General features: G+C 36.0%; 2 protein-coding genes and 1 long non-coding RNA gene across 3 annotated transcripts; 2 read left to right on the forward strand and 1 right to left on the reverse strand.

Annotated features, from left to right (window-relative positions):
- Nucleotides 1-9,344: 9,344 nt before the first annotated feature.
- LOC146709910 (sodium- and chloride-dependent GABA transporter 2-like) lies at nt 9,345-23,203 on the reverse strand. Its single transcript, XM_085457123.1, has 14 exons — nt 23,008-23,203; nt 22,691-22,825; nt 21,860-22,000; nt 21,684-21,768; nt 21,459-21,591; nt 21,215-21,349; nt 20,526-20,629; nt 20,322-20,446; nt 20,133-20,245; nt 19,914-20,051; nt 19,473-19,575; nt 18,519-18,619; nt 10,205-10,375; nt 9,345-9,837 (listed from the first exon to the last, which is right to left on the reverse strand). The coding sequence occupies exons 1-14, from the start codon at nt 23,201-23,203 to the stop codon at nt 9,673-9,675; spliced, it is 1,845 nt and encodes a 614-aa protein (XP_085313249.1). The 3' UTR covers nt 9,345-9,672.
- LOC146709911 (uncharacterized) lies at nt 11,755-15,204 on the forward strand. Its single transcript, XR_014920500.1, has 4 exons — nt 11,755-11,924; nt 12,418-12,486; nt 14,118-14,189; nt 15,174-15,204. It is a non-coding gene; the product is annotated as an uncharacterized LOC146709911 (long non-coding RNA).
- On the forward strand, nt 15,210-18,136 carry LOC146709912 (uncharacterized). The gene is made up of 5 exons (XM_085457124.1): nt 15,210-15,238; nt 15,374-16,366; nt 16,449-16,610; nt 16,728-16,823; nt 17,110-18,136. The coding sequence occupies exons 2-5, from the start codon at nt 15,389-15,391 to the stop codon at nt 17,416-17,418; spliced, it is 1,545 nt and encodes a 514-aa protein (XP_085313250.1). The 5' UTR covers nt 15,210-15,238; nt 15,374-15,388; the 3' UTR covers nt 17,419-18,136.
- Nucleotides 23,204-24,487: the final 1,284 nt, after the last annotated feature.

Raw genomic sequence — 24,487 nt, forward strand, 5'->3', positions numbered from 1 at the left:
GCTCGTTCAGTGAGAGACTGAGATTACCGAAAAGCACCACTGAACGACACAGGAAATCATTCCTGCCTGTGGCCATCTCCCTGTACAACGCATCCACTTAACACACTGTTTGCTGCTACAACTACACATGTTTCTTTTCCAAATATTTATTTATAAGTGACTTATGTATGTATGTATGTATATATATGTATATATTGTACTATTCTTAGTTAGCGTATTGTCTGTCTTGTCTTAATGTTGGTTTAAAATGGAGCACTGTAACAAAAAATTATTTCCCCCAGGGATCAATAAAGTATTCTGATTCTGATTCTGATTCTGATTCTGATAGTGAGTAACTTCCCGCTTCCTGGCAGAGCTTTTTTGTAATGAGTGTCAGGTGCTGTTTAATAAGTTAATGAATTTTGGGAATCCTTTTTGGTGGCCTCACTCAGCATCTTAATACCAATTTAAATAACCAGATAAGATTCATCCATTATGTTCATCAATTACAGTAACAGTATTTGCAAGTAATCCATTTACAAGCGCAGCCATTCAATGGAAAGAGCACAGTGAAGAAAATGACCAGACACTGCTGGATCTCTTTAAACTCAGTATTCATTTCAGATTTAAACAGGTTTTCCTGAGTTAAACAAACATTAAAGATTCCATCCCTTCCTGCTGTTGTTGGGTCATTCTACTCATAGGAACTAGACAGTAACTTTTGACTCCTTTGCACTATGTGAACCTTAATACCAGTTGAATTAACTAGATTACAGGCTGGAGTCAGTGTAATGAACAAAGTTTGGGAGCACATGAGGTAATCCCTTTACAAGAGGGTCCAGTCTTTGATGAGAAAAGTGAGCTTACTTCATTAGTTAATTAGTGTGTCAAAAGTCCATTACCTCATTAAATATTGAAGACCAATCCCTAATACTGATTTAAGCATTTTGTTTCCCCTTATATCTATTATTTTTCAGCTTAAGACCTTTGTATTCATAGTGTTAGTTACAGCTAGTGGCATATTTGTGAATAAAATCACTGTACAGTTGATATTTATCAATAAGCAGAAATGTGCAGGTGCACAGACATTGGAGTTAATCCTGCACTTTCTGTATGAAAAATTAAGTTGTTTTTTTTTTTATTTAAAAATTAAGTTTTACTGATTTAAAGGTGATAAAATCTCAGCTATAAAAGTCATTGCCTATTATATTCCTTTTGTAGTTGTTGCAAAAAATGCCTAAAAATATAACAAGGCAGACAGACACAACACATAACACAATGACAAGTCAAAGTTTATTTATATAGCACCTTTTTAAATAACCTCTGTTGTCCAAAGTGCTGTTGAGTTATACAAGCAGTGACTAAATTAGTAATAAACTAAAAATATAAAATACAAAACAAGCAAAAAACCCACTGTGATTGCATAAAAAGGAACCATGGCATTCTGCTCAACTAAATCTGAAAGCAGGTGAGAATAAATAGGTTTTTAAAAAGGTTTTAAAATGATTGAGAGACTGACCAGCTCTAATGTGAAAAGGTCATTTGTTCCAAAGCTTAGGAGCCTCCACTCAAAAAGTTTATCCAAATGTGATATGAGGTATGTATGATACAGCTGGTGTTAGTATATCCTGTGACATATATTGTAAGTGCTTTATTTAAATCCAACAAAGGAGCAAAGGTAATTTATTATATTTTTTAACTAGACCCTTAAAATAAATAATCATCATGCAGTGCTGTTGTCTTTTATTTGTTAACCATACCATATCAGATACTGTTTATCCAGTTTACCGATTACCCAACTCTGTGGCGTTTAAAAACCAAAAATACACAGTTGAAACCTTTTTTGTTTAATAAGGCACTCTGCTGACATTCTTTTGTTATTACATTTTGATTCTTTTTAGTCTGTTAACATGGTTGACTTTTGATATTGTGTTTTTAATGTTGTGCTTTCTTTGTGAAACGCAACCTATATATAAACTTTACTTACTTGCTTACAGTGTTGGGTTTCATAAATACTTTGATTTGTGTCAATACGCCAAGTTTACATTAAATATTTTCGTTTTAGTGACATAGTAACCAGGAGCCTTGGGTTAATAAGGGGTCTAATTTTCCTTAAATAAATTTGTTTTTGTAAAACGATGTTAGGTCCTAAAGAAACTATAGATTTACACCTGTCATCCTGACTAATCAATGGGCAAAACTGCTAGTGCTGGAAAAATCAAGTTATTTCATTACCTGTGTTGTTATTACTGCTCGTAAGGGATCATTGTTTAAAAAGGTATTTTTAAGGTATTTTTGCAATATCGATTTTAAAAAATACATTGACTGAAAATAAGATGCAGTCACTCAAACATCACAGATTATTATTTTTCACTATATAGTGCAGACAATTTTTATGTCATGACAGTTCAATAGTTATTGATTTGGAAACACAGGGGAATGTACATATGACACATTTTGGGTTTTAAAATAAAGGAGCAACACTTGCAGTGCTAGAAAAGTTATTTATAATTTAATTGAATGAGAACTCATATTAAAAGTATTTGCAATGTTTTACATCTCTCTGCTGTAACACTTAATGGTATGAACCTGCACATAGAGCTGCTTATTTAGTTTGGGACTAAATTTCAAGTAGCACAATAATAAACCTCACCCAAGCAAATCATGTTTCTTTAACTGTTCATACTAGATGAAACAATATTAAAAGTTATGGGGATGCTCTGGATAGAAAAACAGGAAACCATCTGTCACCCAGTTTTCATAAGTATGCCAATTCCTCTAGTGGGATTCCAGACCAAGGAGCTTGTGTTTATCCGCTTAGCGTCCAAAAATTGTCACCAAGCTGTTAAACCGGAGGGGTTTGTCCCTTTCTAATCCTCAATCCCTACAAATTGGATTCACACCTTGTACGTAATTCAGTGATGTTGAGTAGGTTGCCTGTGAGTCAGGGTGGATGTTAGAGGTGACACCTGTCTCCTTCAATTCACAAAGTCTTCAAAAGTGATTACCACAGTCAAATACAAGCTCCACTGGTTTCTCAGGGCAGAGACTAAAGGTTTGCATAGCGTATTGTATTATTGTGTTATATATATAAAGGTTAGGCTATATAACTCCATTGCCTGTAAATATTTAGCAAAGCGTAGTTAAATACACTTTTAGCTAATACCAAATCATGTAAAGACTATTGGTATTATTATTGATATTACAAGTCAATAGATACATCTGCAAGTGTACAAAAAAAGACTTGCACGTGCAATAAATCTTTATTGTAACTTTGTCAGCCTCTTTTGAGTCTGACATCATTGTGTATTAGCTACACATAGTATCTAGTTAGCATGCTAGTTAGCATGCTATTTTTGCTGTATGGCAACCAACATTAGGATGCAAAGTCACTGGATTAATTTCTTTTTTATATGTTCATTGTCATTTTCATAGATAGATAGATAGATAGATAGATAGATAGATAGATAGATAGATAGATAGATAGATAGATAGATAGATAGATAGATAGATAGATAGATAGATAGATAGATAGATAGATAGATAGATAGATAGATAGATAGATAGATAGAAACTTGTTTTAATTGTTTTAATGTGATTGGAAGGTCAAAGCAACAATTTGCATATTCTAGGGCAGCTGGTATGATAAGGATGTGAGAGCTGAGCACTAAATGAGATTTATGTAAAAGCCCAAGGTAGGTGAGAAGTCCAAAAAAGCTTAGATCAATCGGGTGCCTGACGTGTGCCTAAAGTCACACGTAAACAACAGTTAATTGGGATTAGCGCTCTGCTTTACAGCTACAAGTACTTAACACACTTGTAGGAGGCTATGCGAGTTGAAACGGAAACAGGAAGCAAACACTAACTGTTGCTAATGTTTCAGTAGTTCAAGAAAACACATTACTGACATTGTGTACCACATAAAGTGGCATTACAAAATAATTACACACTACAATAACGGCATTGTGTAGGCACTTCAAGATATCTGAGTTATCATAATAAGTATCTAAAAGTATTAACTTCACACACTTTTCACCCAGGAGACATTAAGTACCCTACATCATACATAGTGTTGCTGTTGTTTTTTTTTCTCTGTAAAGGCATGAACGGAGATTATGACTGATGATGTCCAGGGTTCTGCATAAAATAGCTCAGGGATTTTATCACATAATAAAGAAATCTTTTTTATTCATGCAAATGGAAATAGACTCCACTAGCTTAAAACGAAAGTAAAGCAAATACTCTAAAGGATATCAGGTGCCATAAAACTAAAACAATGTGACGCTTATATTGTAATAATAATCATATTAAAATGATGGAAAATCCACGTAACATGTGACTAAAATGCCTAGCAGAAAAACAAATTCAATATTTTCATACATTTTTTAGCTGGATGAACAGTAAGTATCCTGAGGTTACAGATGTATGAGACTGAGAGATCAAGACAGCTTTTCTTAGAGAAAATAAATACAATTTTATGAGTTGTATGTAAAAATAATCCTCTATTCAGCACTTAACCTTTATATAGCACAGTCATGGTAGTGGTGGTGGGTGGGGAGACATGTGAATAATAAATTATGTAGCACCTGTTAAACTGTCCTAGCATGGAATAAACACTTTCTCCCAGACCCTGCTGTCTCGTGAAGACTGAGGTTACTGCCGTGTCTAATCTCACCTTCCAGAGTGGCCCAGACACTCACATGCATCACGGATTACTCCCTAATGCTCTCTTCTCAATTCCTCTCCTCTCTCGTGCATAAATATCACTACTCATTGCTACTGAATCTAGCCATTTAAAATAAATCTTCAAAGAACTGGAAATATTTCCATATATCATACATTACACTTCATCCAAGCTGTGCTACAAAGTACAATTAATAAATGCAATCCAGACTATCATGGGTGCAGTGATATAATTTAAAACAAAACAACATTCTTACTATTGTTTGCCTATTTTCCAATAGAAATAATGATTGTCTTTCATTCATCCATCCTATTTTAATTTAATTATCAGTGTTGAAAAAGAACAGAAGTCTTATTCCTGGATTTATTCATCACTTTATTAAGTTACTAATTTAATTTTATGGTCAAAGTGTATTAGCGAGACGGTGATTCATCTGTGTTTTCTTAATACCACAGTTTGTGGTGATATTGAATTATATATCTTTCACAGCAGTCGTGTTGACACGACACCTGGGTTCACCAGCAGGGATGAGCCTTAATTACTGTCAGTAGTAAAACTTGTGTTTGATTATGTTATTCAAATTGCAACCACTGTGGGTAGGCTAGATATTAAAGCAAAGCAGAAAATTCCCAACCCTGGATGTGTAATGTGGCATTCTATTCAGCAGACGTCTCCACCCACTGGTCTGAAGAAGCAGCTCTGTGGATTCCTCCAGCTCCTTTAGCTCCACCTAAGCATGTCGTATTAGCATCACTATTGCGCTCTTTCTATGAATATGTATGTATGGGTGCATAGTGACTGAGGGGGGCTGTTGTGTAACAAAAGCAGTACTCCCCAAAAGCTGATTCTGTTCATCTGGACATAGCGTATTCAGTGGGAGAAACGTTTCATCGCTTATTCAAGTGACTTCTTCAGTCTCAACTGACTGCAGCTTTCCCCAGTCTTATAAACAGTACATTTGCATAATGTCTGAAACTAGCACCACTGAAGGAACAGTGGGCTGGGAGGTCAGTTCCTTGACCTCAGCAGTACTGGTAATATAAGGTATGTTATTTCTGACCTTTTGGTAGGCTACCCCATCTAAAACTTACAATTATAAAAGCTACATAAATATATATATAGATTTTAGGTTACCTCAAAATATAATAGGTAGAAGATTTAAAAAAAAAAAAAAAAAAAAAGTAAAAACAAAACAGGATGAACTCAGTTTTGCTTTTTTTTGTTTTTTTGTTTTTTTGTTTGTTTGTTTGTTTTGCAGTGCGCTAGTACCAGTACGTCTTCTGTGGGAACCTACTGCACATATGGTTTCACCTTTAGTGTGGGTTGTTTACATTTGCGCCACCTGGTGGTCAGCAGTGTGCACACCAAATTCAAATTCAAATTCAAATTCAAATTTTATTTGTCACGTACACAGTCATACACAGTACGATATGTAGTGAAATGCTTGGACAACTGCTCGTGACCTAAAGAAAACAAAAAAGGAAAGGCTATGAATAAGATAGGAAATAAATATGAAAAATTAAAAAGGGTAAATTTAACTAGGAAGGAATAAAATATAAATTAAGGTTAAAAATGAAATAACTGTACAACACAAATTAGAATGAAGGGTAAATTTAACTGGGAAGAATAAGATAAAATATATAAATTAAAGTTGAAAATAAAATAACTGTACAACAAAATACACAATACACAATATAGAACTATATAAGAATGTATGAAGAAATATAAATATAAATATAAATAATTACAAATAATTAACAGTGTTATTTCATGCTCAGTACGGTGGCCCCTAGAGACAAAGCACGTACAAAATACATGTATGGTTGGTTAACAGCATTATGGCAATGATAGGATTGCCAGCTGAAGATGAACTGATATTGAATCTATCATTGTTTTATTTCAAATTCATTTGCAGCAATGGAAAAGTGTCATTTTGGGGAGTTAAAACATTTTTTAAAATGAGGGAAGGACAGAAGTAGAAGACTTTAGGCATGTTTACAAACCTGTGTGGTGCATATTTTCTAAGCATGTGCTGTATGAAGGCCTGTTGCCTATTATATTGGACTTTTGTGGATGCAATATTATCATTATTTATGTAGCGAGATAAAAAGTGAAACACAGAATAGATGCAGAGCTATATCAATGTGGCTACAAAGCTCTGCTGAGACCATTCAGATCTATCACTGCAGTTAAACACACAAATGTTGAAGCAGCAAGGTTTAAATACAGATCTGGAGCGCCCTCCAGAGGGCAAATCTTTAAATGTACCTCTACCAGTATATACAATAAGACACTGTTTTTCCAGAAAAAGGGAAAAAATAAAAGTTATTTGTGAAATATTGAGTTCCAGCATTGTGGGGGGGAAACAACGCGGGTGCTGTATATGATGGGGAATGTAAATACTCAAGGTTTATATTTACCTGAAAACTGCCATAAATGTACAGCTCTTATTACTTATTTATCACAGTATCTCACACACAGTGAAGTAGCCCAACTATATTTTGCGCTATTACCTCATTTAAATTATAATAATGTGTATTTACAGCAATAACCAGTTAAATTATAGCAACGGTCCCTGCATCATTCTGGGAAATTACCAACAATCAAACAATCCCCTATGAGCAAGCACTTTGAGACAGTGGGAAGGAAAAACTTCCTTTTATCAGGAAAGAAATTCCAGGCTCATGGGTCATGGTTAGCCGTCTGCGCCGTCTGTGAACAGCTGGGGGCTGAGGGGAAAATGAAAAGAAGAAAGAGAAAAGAAAAAAGGAAAAAAGAGCACAAGGCGACAGGACAAAAGACAGAGTAAGGAAGCGAGTATAAAAAATTTAATGACATGCTGCAGTGATATATAAACACAGACAAAAGCAGCATGCAGAGAAGTGCTCAGCGCATCACATAAAGTCCTGCATGAGTTTGAACCTTTATAACTAAGGGATGCTACAGGGATGTTTCATTCTTAATTATAAGCTTTATGAAAAATGAACGTTTTCCTAATCTTAAATGTAGAGAGGGCGTCGGTCTCTCTTATCCAAACTGAGAGCTGGTTCCATAGAAGAAGGCCCTGAAGGCTGAAACCTCTGCCTCCATTGCCCGGTACTCTATTAGGCGATGATATTACTAGGTCTTTAAGATATGATGGGCCGGATTATACAAGAGGCAAAAAATGTTAAATTCAATTCTGGGTTTAACAGGGAGCCAATGAAGAGATGCCAGTGTTGAAGAAAAATGATCTCTCCTTCTTCCCCATGTTAGTACTTGTTATAGTATTTTTTGACTAATAGGATGATTTCCAGGGAACTTTCAGAAAAAAAAACGTAAAATATTAACACAAAGACTGTCAGTTAAATCGCTATGTTACACACCATGTAATAACACTATTTAACACAATATTTGTCCATGTCTATTAAGGGTTATATCCTGACTGCCTTAAAGGCAGAAAAATTACTTATTTTTTTTACTTTACTTTACTTTACTTTAGTGATAAGAACAATAGTATCTACAAATTTAACTAAAATTAATTATTTTTATGAACGGATCAAAGCAAAAAGCAGCTTGATGGAAATTGTGTTTTTTGTTTGTTTTTTTTAAATGGAACTGCTCATGATCCAAACGATTGCACACACAGGACCTGTCAAACATGGCAGTGGTACTTTTATGGTTCATGTGCACTCGAGTTTACCAGTGGTTTCATTGCTGATAATGAACTGAGGAGGTACACAAGAGGGTGTCTGTGTCTTACACTTAGTCATACATCAACATTCCAGCATTCAGTGGGGTACCAATATGTGAACATTTTTTAGTAGGGTATGTTATTATCAGTGAAGCTTGAATAAAATATAAGATGATACATCCAATAATCCAGAATCCTGAGGCAAAAACAAGGAGAAAGCAGTGATTACAGCACCATGTTATCTGAAAACAGTAGCCCAGTGGTGGCTCGCAGCAAGAAGGTTCTGGGTTTGAACCAAATCGGCTGGATTTGGCCTGTTCTCCACGTGCCTGTATGGGTTTCTTCCAGGTAGTCAAGCTTCATACAATCCGAACACTTGCACATTTGGTGATTCTAAATTGTGTGTAGGTGTATATTTTGATTGTTGCTCACACAGTTTTATCCTTGTTATGGCAACCTTTCCATAATGCACCCTGGTTCTCACTTTACTCAGTATAAAAGCTGTGGGCATGCACTGTCTTGGATTACAACCTGTTGTTCCAGTTTTCCCTTAGTTTCAGGTATTCAAGGAGTGCAGGTGTGTTCTGTTTTATCAGCTAAATAGAAGGCGCATTGTGAAGTGGTGTTACCTAACACCTCCAAAAATTTTGTCGCTTTTTCTTTTTACATGTTTGACACATCTATTTTTTTTAATTATTATTTATCATGTATGTTTGGAGTAAGTATGTCCTCACTCTAATATTTAACATAGTAGAATTTATAAATGAAGTCAGAATACAAGAAAAGAAACCAAATGTAAAATTTAAGAATTGTTACCACCAAAACTTTTATGTTTTTCCTCTTTTTCCTTCATCTTGAGCTTACTGAGCACAGTAAATAATACAACACGCTGAAACAGCTACACAAAGGTACTATAAATGTACAACAAACAGTTCAAACTACATTTTCAGTTTAACAATGAAACATTAAAAAAATCTGTTATCTTCTACAGAGAAAAAGGTCTTTTACTGAGACATATCTGATTGATGATCGGTTCCAGTGATCGATCAGTGTTGCTTGAGAGGCTGTTTTTCAGCCTTAAGCAGTGTTTCCAGCTTTTTTTCCCCCACAGGTACCCTAAATAAAAAGACAGGGCAGCTTGAAATGATAAGTCCAGGGCAGAGTTTCAGAAGATCATTATGTTTACTCAGAGAGTCTCCCTCATCTGGTTTTGGTAGCTGGACACTGACCAGATGATGTTTAGAGTTGTTTGCCTAATGGACTTAGAATATAACTGTATGTGACATGTATTCTTCGCTGCTGTAGTTGTACTTTTAACCTTTTTTTTTTGTTCAGTTTAAATAATATATGATCCCTGTATTTGTTCATCTCTATCATCTGGACTTTTTGTCTTGCGCAGTGTGTGCAAGTCTGTGAAAGTTTGAAATGCTTCATAGTTTGATGCTTTCTTTGATGTTGCAGAAGGCAAGTCCTTTGCTGGCGTGCACAGAAGCTTCAGTCTCTGGGTGGCAAAAGAGAAGCGTAGTTTTTGATTATTCTGCTGAATGATCATATCATTATATTTGTAACATTACGTAACTGCCATCAAGGGCAAGGTTTAAGGCTCAAAATCAATAAAAGGTACACTGCAGTTTCACTGGGGTTTGTATTTCACTGTGACCACAAATGACCTTACTTCCACAAGGTATACACTTTAATTTAAACAGTTAAGAGAGAAACAGGAACTCCTGACCTCAAATTCCTCATGTTACCCTAAATACAATTTACAGTGAGCTGCCTAAGATGCATCCAGTGGAAGGATCAGAAGCTGTTTTTAGACTTTTAAGATTTTGTGACCATTCAAACTCACCTTTTTTTTTTGGATTTACCTGTCTCAGTGTTCCTGGAGTAATGCACACAGCATACAACATCCACAAAGGAACCATGAGTGTTGAGGAGAGTGTAAACAATCCTCCAATAGCGTATCCCCACCAGGGATATTCATAGGTGTTGTTGAATTTGAGTGGGGTATATTTGATCAGGGAGAAGAGAAATGTGCACTGAAAACATAAGACAGGAGCAGGTATAAACTAAAAGCCTGATTTGTATTCAAGAAGAGAAAATTCATATTCATGGGGGATTAATTTTGACATTATATGATGTAAAACAAACACTTGTAAATAAGATTTAAAATTATATTCATTCAAATTTACAGCCTTTGCTTTTGTAGTGCCATTTGTTTCCAAACACTCCTGTCAGTCATGTCAAAACTTTAGGTACAGGTAACTGTGATTATATCCAATGTCTATGTATGCTTTTCTCTCTGGTCTATTTGATATAAATTGGTTTTAACTAGACATAATTTTATAACTACTTAAAACATACATGTATTTTTGATCCATCCGCAGCGGAATTTAATTTTTTTTCAAAGCTTTTTATTAAATCAACTGAAGTCACATTAGACATGTACACAAAATAATATTTCACCAATTGTGTGAAGCTAAAAATTGACTTCTTCTGTCACATTTATGCTGTCACAGTGGAAAATACTCCTCTGAAATAAGGTCAACATTTCAAATTTGAGGTCAGTGTACAGCATGTGCAAGTAATGTCAATGAGCCCAAACAGTAGGCTTTTAATGGATCTGAGAGTTGATATCCTTAATATGTTCATTTACAGTACAGCAGCCCTACTCACATCTTGTTTAAACTCTATAAGTTAACTTAAATAGAGGGTGGCCTGAAAGAGAGAGGCTCCAAAATGGTTTGTTTCAGAAAAAGTAGTAAGGGGCTGTATTAGGAAGCAGTAAATCCTAAAACAAAAGTTTATTTTGAACTGTGAATCATGCAAAGCTACTCCAGAGTAGCCCAAAACTAAACTATGGCACTAAAACTAAACTATGGAGCATAAAAGATCCACTTTATAAATGCATTAAATGTCTTTGAGTTGCTATGCAGTGTCAAAGTGGAATTGTTTTCCATCTGGTTAAGACATAGACTAGTCTTAGAATAGAAGATTCTGACAGGTTTCACGTACACTCACTTAACAGCATTTCACAACATTTCTAATACACTGTAAAACCCAACAGTGCATCTTACTAAAAGAAGTAAGTTGTTCTTACTCAGTTCTGAAAAATAGTTAAAGTAACTTTCATGAAGTGTGTTAGGTAGACCCAAAAGTATACATATGTTATAATAACTTTATTGTAATAAGTACACATGATGTTTTTGTAATGTTTTAAGTACTGTTGCTTTAAACTGTTTAAGTAGTGTTAATTCATTTGTATTAGTCATCATCCACGGCCCCGCCCCCAGCGTTTGCCTGGACTTGTCGGCCATGAGACACAAGTCTCGTCAAGAGAAATTTTGCAAGAGTGGAAAGTACAAGATAAACGTTATTTTTATGTTTTTTTTGTTAATGCTTACTTCTAGCGTACATTTATCATACTGCTTTGTTTTAGTTGTACTTTGTTGTAATTTATCAGACTACTTTGTTGTAGTAGCTCGTAACTTAGCTTGCCAGCACACAATTCCCGCCTAGCGCTGTATGGAGTCTGCCTTCACAATTTAAAAAATTAACGGTTGGTGGCTTGTTTCAATCAAATAGTTGGTAAGTAGTCTAATTTTTGCAAACTGCATGCCACAAAACCTTTGGTAAAATCAGTGTTTAGGCTTTTCTGACTCTGAACTTTATCAAGTTCAAATGTAGCCTACTTTTGACACAGTGAAAATGGTAGAAGATTTATTTAGTGTTCATTTTAAGAGTTTACTGGACAAGTTCACCTTCACAAATTTAAAATATGATGCTTAGTGGCATTTTAGTCGTGAAATAATTTACCTTTTCAAAGCTGCACTGCACCAAACCTAAACGTTTCTGACTCTGTACTTTCCAAGGGTTAGCCTATTGTGTACTTCACTTATGTAAAATTGCTTTATTATTTCATAACATTTAGAGTAGTTGACCAACCTGAATTGAAAATGAACTGTAGTTACTGTTTTCAAAGCTTGTGTTATCCAGGTTGACTGTTTTTAAGTGAAGTAAAAGTCTAAAAGTAAAAACTGTTCTGCTAGCTTTCTGTCCTCATGGCTTTGTGTTATTACAGTCTGACGATTGAAGGAGCAGTAGCATGCCGAGAGATCATCCAGCACTGCACTAAAGACAGCCAGTAAAGGTGATTTTAAAACGATTTGGCATCAAAATGTGGAATTGCAAGTTGTGTAGTTTTTCTACTGCCATAAAAGTCATGTTGTTGAAGCATTATCGGCTCAACCATGGTCAGTACTCCACAATTTCACCCTTACCCTGTCTCTACAACACATGCATGTGTACATTTAGTACATTTAATTCATTAAAGATACACATGTCAAGAATGCACACTCCCACACAAAGAAAAGACGGTTCTTATCTAGATTTGAATAAATATGGATTTTGTTGCCCTGTGTGTAATTTTAAGCAGCCATTTATTGAAAGCCAAATGTTTATCCATCTGAGGGGGCATTTAAAACGAAAAGAAACTGTTCCATGTCCTTTCAAGAACTGCAATTTTAAAACCAATGTATACTCAACCTTCAATGCCCACAAATGCAGAGACCACCAAAATTCAACAAGTTACAATGAAGGCATTGTGCAAAGTGTTATAAATGTAGAACAAAAAGATGACATGCAGCTTGATTCAATAGAGTCATCAGATGACAATCAAGTGGCATCCACCAGTGAAATCAGTGGAATTGAGGGTTTAGAAGAGCAGTTGCAATACAATCTGGCTGGATTTTTCTTGAAAATGCAGACCATTCTCCATGTGTCTCAGAGAGCAACACAGGAGATTATTGAGCATATTGATCAGTTGTTTTTGTTATCAGTACCTCTGGTTAGAAAATCAGTTGTAGATATACTGAAAAAGCACAACTGTACATATACGGACAAACTGGTGGATGAGATTTGTCAGGCAGTTTCTGATAGTAATGTTTTACATAAATGTGTCACATCTGAAGGACCACTATCTACAGCAAAGAGGAGGAAATCATATTACGAAGCAAATTTTCCATATGTCAAACCTGTGGAGTATTTAATTGAATCGTCAAAGCACACTTATATGTATGTGCCTATTCTCACATCTTTGCAATTGTTGTTGAAAAAAAATGATGTGCTTGAAGAAATTAAACAAGCACCCACACAGATTCCTGGACATTTCATGTCATTTTGTGATGGATCCTACTACCAGGAAAATGTTCTACTGTCACAAGAGGGACAGAAATTGTCAATAATACTTTACGTGGATGATTTTGAAATCGCAAACCCACTTGGTACCTCAAAGAAAATACATAAAGTTTTTGCAGTTTATTGGACACTGGCAAACTTTCCAGTTAAATCTCGTTCTGCTCTACACTGCACTCAGCTTGCTCTGCTGTGCAATTCCAATGATGTACGCCAGTTTGAGTATAAGGAAATGTTGTCACCACTCTTAAATGATCTGAAAACTCTTGAAGAAGTAGGTGTCTACATTGAGACTCTTGGTGAATGTCTTAAAGGCACTGTCTACTCTGTTGTGGCAGACAACCTTGCTGCCCATGGACTTGCTGGTTTCAATGAGTTTCAGGTCTACATATTTCTGTAGGTTTTGTCATGCCACCCAAACAGAAATGCAAACTGAAAATGCTGTTACAGGGAATTATGTAATGAGAACAAAAGATGCTCATGATAATCTTGTGCAAGAGCTTCAGAATGATGACATTGAGGAAAACTATGGTGTTAAAAACCCCTGTGTTCTTTCTGACCATCTCTCTTTCTTCCATCCTGTCACAGGCTTCCCACCTGACCTCCTACACGACCTGTTTGAAGGTGTCGTTCCAGTGGAGTTGGCACATTGTTTAAAAGGTTTGATTTCTAAGAGATATTTTACCTTAGAAGACTTAAACAGAGCAATTCTGCGCTTTCCCTACCAACATTCTGACAAAGTTGATCGCCCTCATCCAATACCCTCAAATTTTGCCAGGCGAGGGACCATTGGTGGGAACGGGCATGAAAATCATGCCCTTCTTAGACTGTTGCCTCTTCTCATTGGCTCCAAAGTTCCAGAAAGAGACACTTTTTGGGAAGTGCTAATGGATTTAAAGGACGTAGTTCAGCTTGCCATGTCTCATACTTTTAGTGACGAGACCATTCAGTACATGGCCTGTAAAATATTAGATCACAGACAACTCTTTCAGGAAGTGTTTCCTAATGTTCGATTCAGGCCAAAGCATCATTACATCGAGCATTACCCACACTTAATAAAGTGCTTTGGTCCCTTAGTTCATCTTTGGACAATGAGATTTGAGGGAAAGCATAAGGTTTTCAAAAAAATAGTTCATGACACTCACAACTACAAAAATGTACTAAAAACTTTGGCAGAGAGACATCAAAGCATGATGGCATTTTATTTGTCCTCATCAACGTTTTTCAAACCACCTGTGCAAACATCCAAAATGGAGTCTTTGTACATTTCATCATTACCTGCAGATACACAATTATTTATTTCAGGTATTGCTGACAGTGACACAATATATGCAACAAAAAAGGTTACAATTAATGGCACAAACTTTGCAATTGGCATGTTTGTATGCACAGGTGCTTATGCTGCATTGCCAGAGTTCAAAGAGATTCTTAATGTACTGCTCATCAGAAACAACATTTATTTTCTCTTGAAAGACTATGACACTTATTACGTTGAGCACTTGCGTTCATATGAAGTAGCAGAGAATCAACAGAGGGGTCTCCGTCACAGTGTAAAATCTCTGTGCCAACTGTCTGACCACATGCCGCATGTTGCTTACAAGATAGCAAATGAACTCATTCTAACAACAAACCATTTCATTCCAGTGTCTGACTAAAGAAACAGAACTGAGACATCAGCTAATTCCACCAATTTCTGAACCAATGCAAAGGTAATTCATCTATTCAGTTTTTTTGTATTCACATAAATGTTTTTATATTTTTGCACAATTAATATTTTGCAAATAACTGTAAACACAAACATGTATTAAAATGCCACTATAATATGTGAAACCTGTCTGTTACAGAAATAACAAATTCAGATGGAGGCAACAGGAATATTGAAGCTAAGGGTCATCCTTGATAAGGATAACGCTGAAAAACTTATTTTGCCATCTCGTCCAAACAGTGTGCAAGCCCTCATAGATGCGATCAAATCTAGGCTAAATTTTACTTTTGACTTTCGGCTTCAGTTTCATGACCCAGATTTTGATAATGCCTTGTGTAATTTGGTTAAAATAGAAGACCTGCCAGCTATAGCATCTGTTAAAGTTGTCAGGTTAGTTGAGCTTGACCAGATTTCAACGAGCACTGATGACACAATCCTTCAGACTGATAGCACTGATACCATAGATTCACCAGAGCGTATTAGTAGATGGCCAGAAGTTTTTATTGTTCCGCCATTTTCTTATGAAGTGGAACATGTATTAAGAGAGGGTAATGCAGCATTTGATAAAAATGGGAAAGTAATTACGCTGACACGAGATCAAAAACACAACATACTTGAGACAATGGGGGAAGAAATCTACAAACTAAAAGCATACCCTAGTACAACACAAATTGGCAAGGCTGCAGAAGCTTTAGTTAGAAAACATCCCTGTCTGAAAGAGAGGAATTCTGACACTGGGTGGGAAGGGTGGAAGAATAGCCTGAGATATAAAATGGGAAACCAAAGAAAGAAGTTGGCTAAAGCTGGCATCATGGATGTTGCTGTGAATGCTGGAAAGCGCAGCAGAACAAACCCAGATGGAGCTTCACCAAGGGCCAATATTAAAAGACCTAGGAGAGGTGAGGTCAACTTCCTTCCTTCTTATCCTTCTGGAGAAACAAGGGAGTCTCTGGAAACCAGAAGACTTGAGATGGTAGAGGAGTTCAAGAAGACCTCAGCAGAAAGAGACATCCCTCTCATTCATCAGCATATGATGCCCACTTTTGCCCTCCGGCGTGAAGAGATTGTCACCACTTCTCCTCCTGTATCAGAGCTCAAGGACAGATGGCCAGCACTCTTTCATGAGACACAGGTAAGTACAACTACATATATAACATTTGCTGTTCATATAGTATGCTGTGTTTTGCTTATAATATTTTTGGAATTCTCCTCAGCTCTACTTTGAATTTCATCGGATCACCAATCAGAATCTGCCACATGTGTTTTATGCTGCACTGGATGATTATGCTCCTCAGCTGATTGGACTTTACAAAAAGAGGAAAACTGGACGGGTCGGTGAAAGGATGGAGCAGCTTTTGTTGGCATATGGAAAACAGGTATTTAAAAATACTAATTATTATTCTGCTTGCTTGGCAGTTGCCATTGCTATGTTTATATATATATATATATATATATATATATATTTTTTTTTTTTTTTTTTTTTTTTTTTTTAGGACAAAAACGACATCTATGCAACTAGAACAGCAGCTCTGGCCGGCCTACCAATGTACCTCAAGGAGGATTCTTCAGAGATTTTCAAAACATGCAAGGTACTTGGGTATTACAATAATTTGCACATTTGAATTTAAAAAAGGTTGAAAGGAGTTTATAAGTCATCTGGACTTGGGTTGAAAGTTGAAGACATGAAGTTGAATGACTTATAAACTTCTTTCATCCTTGATTTGACTGGATGAATGAAAAATGAACCTTCACTGTCAATTTAAAACATGTTATGATATATAGAATTTGAAAAACTGAAGAAAGGTGCCTGACCATTTGTATTTATACTTTTAACAGAGGTATTACAGATGAATAATTGTGCACTGTGTATTATAGGAGGAAATTGAGTTCTATGAAGCCACAATTGCTCTGGTTGCTGATGTCGATGAAGAGGAGGTGCCTGGAGGAGTTCCTTTCTCACCACGCCAAGTGTTCATAGTACTTGAAGATCAGGTTGTTATGACTCATCACTCATGGACTGATGCCCTGGTGTGTTTGTTTGGGCTAATCTATGCTCTGCATCTGAGCTATCCTGAGAAGTGTACTGGCTTTTTTGAGTTCATTCAAGTAGTGTTGCTGAAGCTAGACGATGAGAGAAAGCAACTAAAACCAAAATTGCAGACACTAAAAAATGAGCTTGTGTAGATGATGTTTGTTTTTCACTGTCAGTATAGTCGTGCTTTTTCAGTTATCTGTGAATGGCTTCAATAGTTTTATTTGTTCAGGGTAATTAGCTTTCTAAAAAGCAATGTGGAGAAAGCTAAGAATAAGGAGACAATCCATATTTGACGTTTTGTTTGTGATTGAAAAAAATCTTTACATAGTGTGTAATCTTAAGCTTATTTCTAAAAACACCTTTTAGTTACATGGAAATCTTTTGGAAGATAACTGATAATTAGTCAATATGTACAGTATACTTTCAAGCTTTATTTTTTAATTGTGTGATGAGTGCCAGTTCACTTGACTCGAGGTCTGGGCAAAACTGTTGAGAAGCCACAAATACCTTTGAGAATATTTTTTGTTAGTTCAGCTGTTTTCTATAGTTGCATTGCTGTAGTGCATCTGATTTCATTATTATACTAAATGTTACTTAAAATTGTGATTGTTATGGCTCTAATTGCCTCTAGACTATTGTTTTTTATATGATGTACACCTAAATGTGTGTTTTGTATATTTAATTGATTTTCAAAATGCTACAAAAAACATTCAAAATTCCCTAAAAGCGCAAGTTTTAAAATGCCTAATTATTTGTTTGTTTGATAATGGCTTTAGCAGTCATAGGTTATGACTCAAAGTATGGTTGTATTCATTCTGTATTTTCTCTGCAGTTAAAGTTAATAAAAACTGAATGGAAAGAACAATAGCTTGGTTTTGTGTTAATAGTACTTGAACCATTTGGTGCAATCGGTTTCCCCAAATGGATTAAGTTGTTTACATACAACTATTTAAGTTAATTTAACTTAATTTGAATATGAGCATGTAACACTTTAAATAAGTTTGAATAAATACAGCATCTTAGTACAACAAATTTAATGGTTTAAGTTAAAACATACTAAAAACAATGAGTAAATAAACATAATGCATTTGAGTTACATTATCATATTTGCTTTGGGTTCTTGGGACTCTAATAAAGTACTTAAATAATCCAAAACTGTTTAAGTTATAAAACTTGAATCAATTGGTGCAATCGGTTTCCCCAAATCATTTGAGTTAACTTAACTGGTCAGGTTTTACAGTGTACTTACAGTACAGATCGCTGGTGTGAAGTACTGCCAACAGTATTTCATAAAAGGCCATGGTCGATATCCAATCATGTCCTTTGTATTGTCGTACTGACGATCTCCACCTACAGAAAAAAAAACATTGTTAACTATTTGGTTGTTTTCTCACACACACAAACATAATACCATATATATAATGCCAAAAAATGATTTTGGTGATCTGGACAGAGTGTTTTCAGCGATAATGCTATGTCCAGATAAACAGAATCAACTTTTAGAGATTTCATTACCGGGATGGAGCATGGATCAAGACATATGTATAATGGAGGTTCTGTATTGTGCTTCACTTTCATTTTACAGAAGTTAAAATGAAAGTGAAGCCAAGATTTGAATTTAATACATGGGTTTGATACATCCAAAAGTTGCAAATTTTACCCAAGTGGCAACCTGTAGAACTGCTGTTCTTTGAGGCGAGCTCAGAAAGCGAGTCAGTCCCCATAGACCCAAATGTTAAAATATCCAGTTTTACACCAGAATTTTGATATTTCTAGCTAATTTTAACTATCATAAAACCTCTACAGGAAGTGATCTTTTTCTCTGCTATTTAAGTTCTATGATGACTTAAGAAAAAAATTCATAACTCTAGTGTATAAATAAAAATGTGGCTATTTTGTGATACGTGGCTGTCATTTTTTTTTTTTTTACTTAAAGTATTCAAATTATTTATTAATAGTAAATTAATGAAGCACCTTCCAATCAAGCTGGCTATATAGTGTTGGGGTAACCTGATAAATTTCCCAGTTTTACCCTTTCTGCAAACTCCGATCGCATCTGTTTGAAAAGCTAACATGGTGACAGCCAAATTGGCAGATTTGAGGTTTTTAGATGATAGTACACATGCCAATGAATGACTTTACAGTGTTTGGTCCATTTTTTAAATACACTGAATGATTTGACCAAGTTAAAACTGCTACTTACCATAGACCCATCCTATGCAGACAGACTGAAGAATAGCAAAAAGTAGGAGGGTCATCCCACTGCAGGCATAGTAGTCAAACAGCTGGAAAATATAAAGGCCGCCCTACAAATATATAGAAACAAAATATATGACTGCATCTATAACTATAGATTCACCATACTAAATCCATATTCTGAGAACATAGTCCATATAAAAGCAGAGCAAAACATGAGCAGGTGTATCATTCTTGTGAATTCAGCCCTTAACTTAAAAATTCTTCTGTTCAATGAGATTAAAATAGTGCGTGCTAAGTTTAGTTAATCTACTGTATTTCCCTCTGTATTTCTCACTTGTGAATTCCTTATGTTTTTATAGTTGAAAATATTACAAGGTTCATTTTTAAATTGATTTATTTTTTAAATTCCATTTTTAAATGATCAAGAAAATCTGAAAACGCTCACCTCTGTCACCATCAGAAGGCCTACAAGGAAGCTTCCGACATTAATTCCAAGAAGAAGGAGTTTACGGTGACAGTTGTTTTGAAAAAAGGAAGGATACATGTCCGAGATTGTTGTGACCAGTGCCTCTTGATACACAAACTGCGGTGATGGGAGAGATTATTTCGTATTACCACAAAGGAAACAACTCTAAGATGTACATGACAAATAGATTGGTATTACCTCACTATCTAATCCCAGAAAGATGACCATGATGAAGAAGAAAATCGCCCAGAGCTGAGGAACCGGCATTAAAGCCACAGCACGAGGATAAGCAATAAATGCCAATCCAGGTCCTGCAAAAATGGAAGCAAAATATAGTCGTTTTCTCAGACAGCTCTTAACAGTATCACTCTGGGTTTCCATCCATACCTGATTCAGCTACCATCGATATATCCAAGCCTTGTTCTTTTGCCATGAAACCAAGCACAGAGAAAATGGCAAAACCAGCTACAAAACTGGTTAAACTGTTTAACAGGCACAGGTAAACACAGTCTCTGTAGGTGAAATTTTTCAAAGGTGAGAAAACAAGCAAATTACAGTAATTACAAAAGTAAAGGAAGAATTCCTACAAACCTGTAGCAGTTGTTGTTGTACTTGTTGTAGCTTCCCAATGAGGTCAGAACCCCCGTGCAAACTCCATAGGAGTAGAAAATTTGGCTGCCCGCATCCATCCATACCTGAGGGATTTAAAGTCATTTTGATTGGTAAATATGTAAGTGTACAAAAAAGTGCATTTACATCATACTAACTGCTTCTAGTAGTAAAAGTTCAATAATATGCCAAGTTATCAAAAAACTGATTTACTAAAAGTATTTGCAAAACAACACAGATGTTCCTGATCCTTGAATTTACTGGAATCTGTTGCTCATTTAAATTATTTCTTGAAAATTAAGAACAATTACATATATTCTCTACTGACTGAGAATAGGATTGGCACACGCATTCTTTTCAGGTCATATGGTAATCTTCAAACTCATTACCACTGAAATAAAAAATAAATAAAAACTATGATGCTGTGTAAAGGCTGGATAAAAACTAAACCATGCCATTGGTGAGTACAGGGCTGTGCACAGTAAGTGCAAAAACATCATATTCTGTGGTGAAACATGTTTACCAACATTTCGACCCCCCCCCCCCCCCCTTTTTTTTCTTTAACTACATGCTATTGTTAAATGCAAAAGATGTGCAATGCAATTAAATGCAATGTGACATGCATTATAGGAAAAAAGCGAATACTTCTTCAGTACTAGAGAATTTAGCACCTCAGGATCAGTGAGACGGGATGGGTCTGGGTAGAGGTAGAACATAATTCCATCTTTGGCTCCAGGTAATGTGAGGCCACGAACCAGCAACACCACCAGCATCACAAATGGAAATGTGGCAGTGAAATACACCACCTTCAATACAAGCAACTGTCAGTATTTGTTTAAAAAAAAAAACGACTTAGATGCTTCATAGAAGAGTTTGAATGAAATGAAAAATTAGTATATAAAGTTTGTTCTGCACCTTTCCTGTGGTCTTCACTCCATTCCAGATACAGAAATAGCACAAAACCCAGGCAAGAAGAAGACAAAGGGCCAGGTCCCAACGGATATTCCCAATGTTATCTATTCCATCAGACAGGCCCAAGATTCTCCTCCTGTTACAAAGTTTATACAGAAGTTTATATATAAGCTTTCATATATGAAAACCTTATTAGCCTTATGGTATGGTCCATATTACCATACTTACTCCCAGAATTCAACAACTGAAGACACACTCTTTCCATTTGGGTCCACAGGAAATGTTTGATTGTGACTATGTTCAAAACAGCCATCTTGCATGAAAAATTAAGCAGGCTTGTGAAATGCGAATAACACATGCATGATGCAATTATGTGAAATGAATACAAAATAAAATCTTAGTACTTGTGTTCCAACTGTTGTGACAGCTTGCCCATGGAAGCTCAGCCCTGAACGATGAAAACAGGTAGAGAAACGCCCAAGCCAGTATGATGATGTAATACATACCAGTGTACAAAACAACCACTTGGCTTCCGTAACCTAAACCTATTAAGAAATAGTGCGATGAACAATATCAGTTTTTATTTGATTCTAAGCTCCCTTCAAGCTTAGACTTTAAAAGTTCATCTGTATTTAAAAAAAAAAATCATCTGTACAAATATATAAAAATACAATAAAGTTGCACTATGGCTTTTTATTTAGGTCACATACACAACAACAACTTTGATGTCCTTACATTTGTTGTAATGTAATTTTTACGTTTGTATTAGGTTTGTACTTTCTACTCCATTATATTTCAATCCATCTATCAAACAATGTTCTTAACTGCTTATCCAAGGTTTTCCCAGCTGGCATAAAGCTAGAAGCTGGGTACGCCCTGGTCACCAGTCTGCCTGCCTTTCAGAGATTCATAAACATATGAAATATACTATCCCTAGGGTTTACATTTAGTGATGCTGAGGCTAACATGACATGTCACAAAGTTTATCTCAGACCCATTTTCTTGACAATGCACTCAAATGGTCTTTACAGTCATCGGGTCTCTATCCAATAAAGTACATTTGAGATGTCTGATGTTATCAAGTCAAAATGGATCACTGAGGAATGTTTCCAGCACCTTGGTGAATCTATGCCATGAATAATTAAAGCCGGTCTGAAGGTGAAAGGGTGATAAATCCTGTTCTAACAAGATCTAATTAAAATAATAAAGAAAAAAATCACAAAAAAAAAAACTACCTTCAAACAGTGGACAGATTTTTCTCCAACATGTTATTCCACCCTGACTGGTGTACTGACCCAAAGATGTCTCCAAGAAGAAGAGTGGGATGCCACAAGTGAACAAAAATAAAACATAAGGAATGAAGAAAACCCCTTAAAAACAAATAAATATCAGTAATTATTGATAACATCTAAGAAATGTGTATACACCATATTGCTCAATGTGTGCAATTAGTATTGTTTTTGTTTTTTCCATGCTGAATTCAATCTTTATCTTTGGCAATAAAGGCTACATGACATTTGTTTTCAAGATGGACATAACAACAACAATTTACCTCCTCCGTTTTTGTAGCAAAGGTATGGAAACCTCCAGACATTCCCCAGCCCAATAATGTGCCCAGCTACTGCCAGGATGAATTCCAGCTTGTTGGCCCACTGCTCTCTCTCTGGAGCTTTGGGCTGGGTATGTCCCAGTCTGTTCCCAGGGTTCATCACGTTCATTTTCACAGTGGATTTCTGTTTTTGGTCCATTTCAGCCCTTTAACAATTAAGTTTGTGTATCTCAATATCTTCTAAAATAAACAAAATACATAGAATGTCAACATCCAGTATACTCACTGAAACTCAGTGCTGTTTAAAGAAGGCCAAAAGAAAAAACTCACCTTACACCTTAGGATACAAAATAAGAGTCATGTGAATGGAAAATGCCGCTGATTTTGTCACTAATTTTCTGTCCAGTTCTTGTTATCTCTCAGCTTTTTCTCCCTTTTCTCCATCCTTAAGAATGGCTTCTTGACACGCACCCTTCCACTGAGACCATTTCTGATGAGGCTTCAGTGATCAGTAAATGGATGAATAGAAAGGCCAGATGCACCTCTTAGGTCCTATGTCAGGTCTTTGCTAGAATTTTCCTATTTCTTAAGGGCATGACTCTCAGATATTACAGTTTTTCTCAAATGTTAAAACACAAAAGCCAATCCTGTAACCCAAATGACCAGTAGTCTAAACACATTTACTAAATGTAGCCACCATATTCCAGTACCATAAACACATGTCACATGAAGACACAATTCACAAAACACAACCCTCTGTACTCATAAATCTAAACACATTTTTCCTTGCTAAAACACATGTTGCAAAACAACTCTGCTCATATCCTCAAATGAAAGCCCATGTGATGCAAAATGCTTGCCACAGTCACCAATCTTTGAACACAGGGAACACACCTGGCGTCATTCACTACACACAATGACTCAAAATTGAAGACACTTGTTGCTAATGCTGTACCCACATGTAAAAGCAAGTTCAGAGTGCACAGTATGCTGAAGGTTCCAAACAAACACAATGGATGAAGGCAGAGTCAGGGGAAGAGGAATCTGATGCAGAGGAGGGAGAAGAGCTGGCCCTGGAAGAAGAGGAGCAGGCCAATGAGGAAGAGGAGTTCAAATGAGAGGAGGAAGAGGAGCGACCAACGAGGAAGAGGAGAAGGCCAACATGGGAGAGGAGAAGGTCCAGGAGGGAGAGCAAGACAACCTCGCACCATCATTACGGACGAGATGCGAGCAACAGCTCAGCGACATGATGCCGCACAGTGATTGTGGTGTGTGTGTGGTGTGAATAACGTAAATACACTTCACACCCTGTTCATGTTTTCAAGATTACTGTTGTGTGCAATAGATTCTGTTTTTGCATTGAGTTGTGTTACAGTAGTGTACGTACATGCAGGATTTTCTATAGATTTATACTACTCATATGAAACTCACAAATCTAAATGCCTAATCCTCTGCAGGGATCTACGACGATCCGTTACTGTAT

This window comes from Copadichromis virginalis, linkage group LG5 (assembly GCF_057382275.1).
Source record: "Copadichromis virginalis isolate Kocher_CV1m ecotype Utaka linkage group LG5, C_Virginalis_male_GT1.1, whole genome shotgun sequence".
In the NCBI taxonomy this organism is placed as follows: Eukaryota; Metazoa; Chordata; class Actinopteri; order Cichliformes; family Cichlidae; genus Copadichromis; species Copadichromis virginalis.

Bases quoted from the DNA above. Each gene is read 5' to 3' on its own strand.
- LOC146709912 (XM_085457124.1), top strand. From the start codon at position 15,389: ATGGAGGCAACAGGAATATTGAAGCTAAGGGTCATCCTTGATAAGGAT. The intron at 16,611-16,727 runs GTATTTAAAAAT...TTTTTTTTTTAG, and splicing joins TGTTGGCATATGGAAAACAG to GACAAAAACGACATCTATGC. The intron at 16,824-17,109 runs GTACTTGGGTAT...TGTGTATTATAG, and splicing joins AGATTTTCAAAACATGCAAG to GAGGAAATTGAGTTCTATGA.
- LOC146709910 (XM_085457123.1), bottom strand. From the start codon at position 23,203: ATGGACCAAAAACAGAAATCCACTGTGAAAATGAACGTGATGAACCCT. The intron at 20,447-20,525 runs GTTTGTAGGAAT...TTTCACCTACAG, and splicing joins TACAACAACAACTGCTACAG to AGACTGTGTTTACCTGTGCC. The intron at 18,620-19,472 runs GTAAGTAGCAGT...TTTTTTCTGTAG, and splicing joins CTGCATAGGATGGGTCTATG to GTGGAGATCGTCAGTACGAC.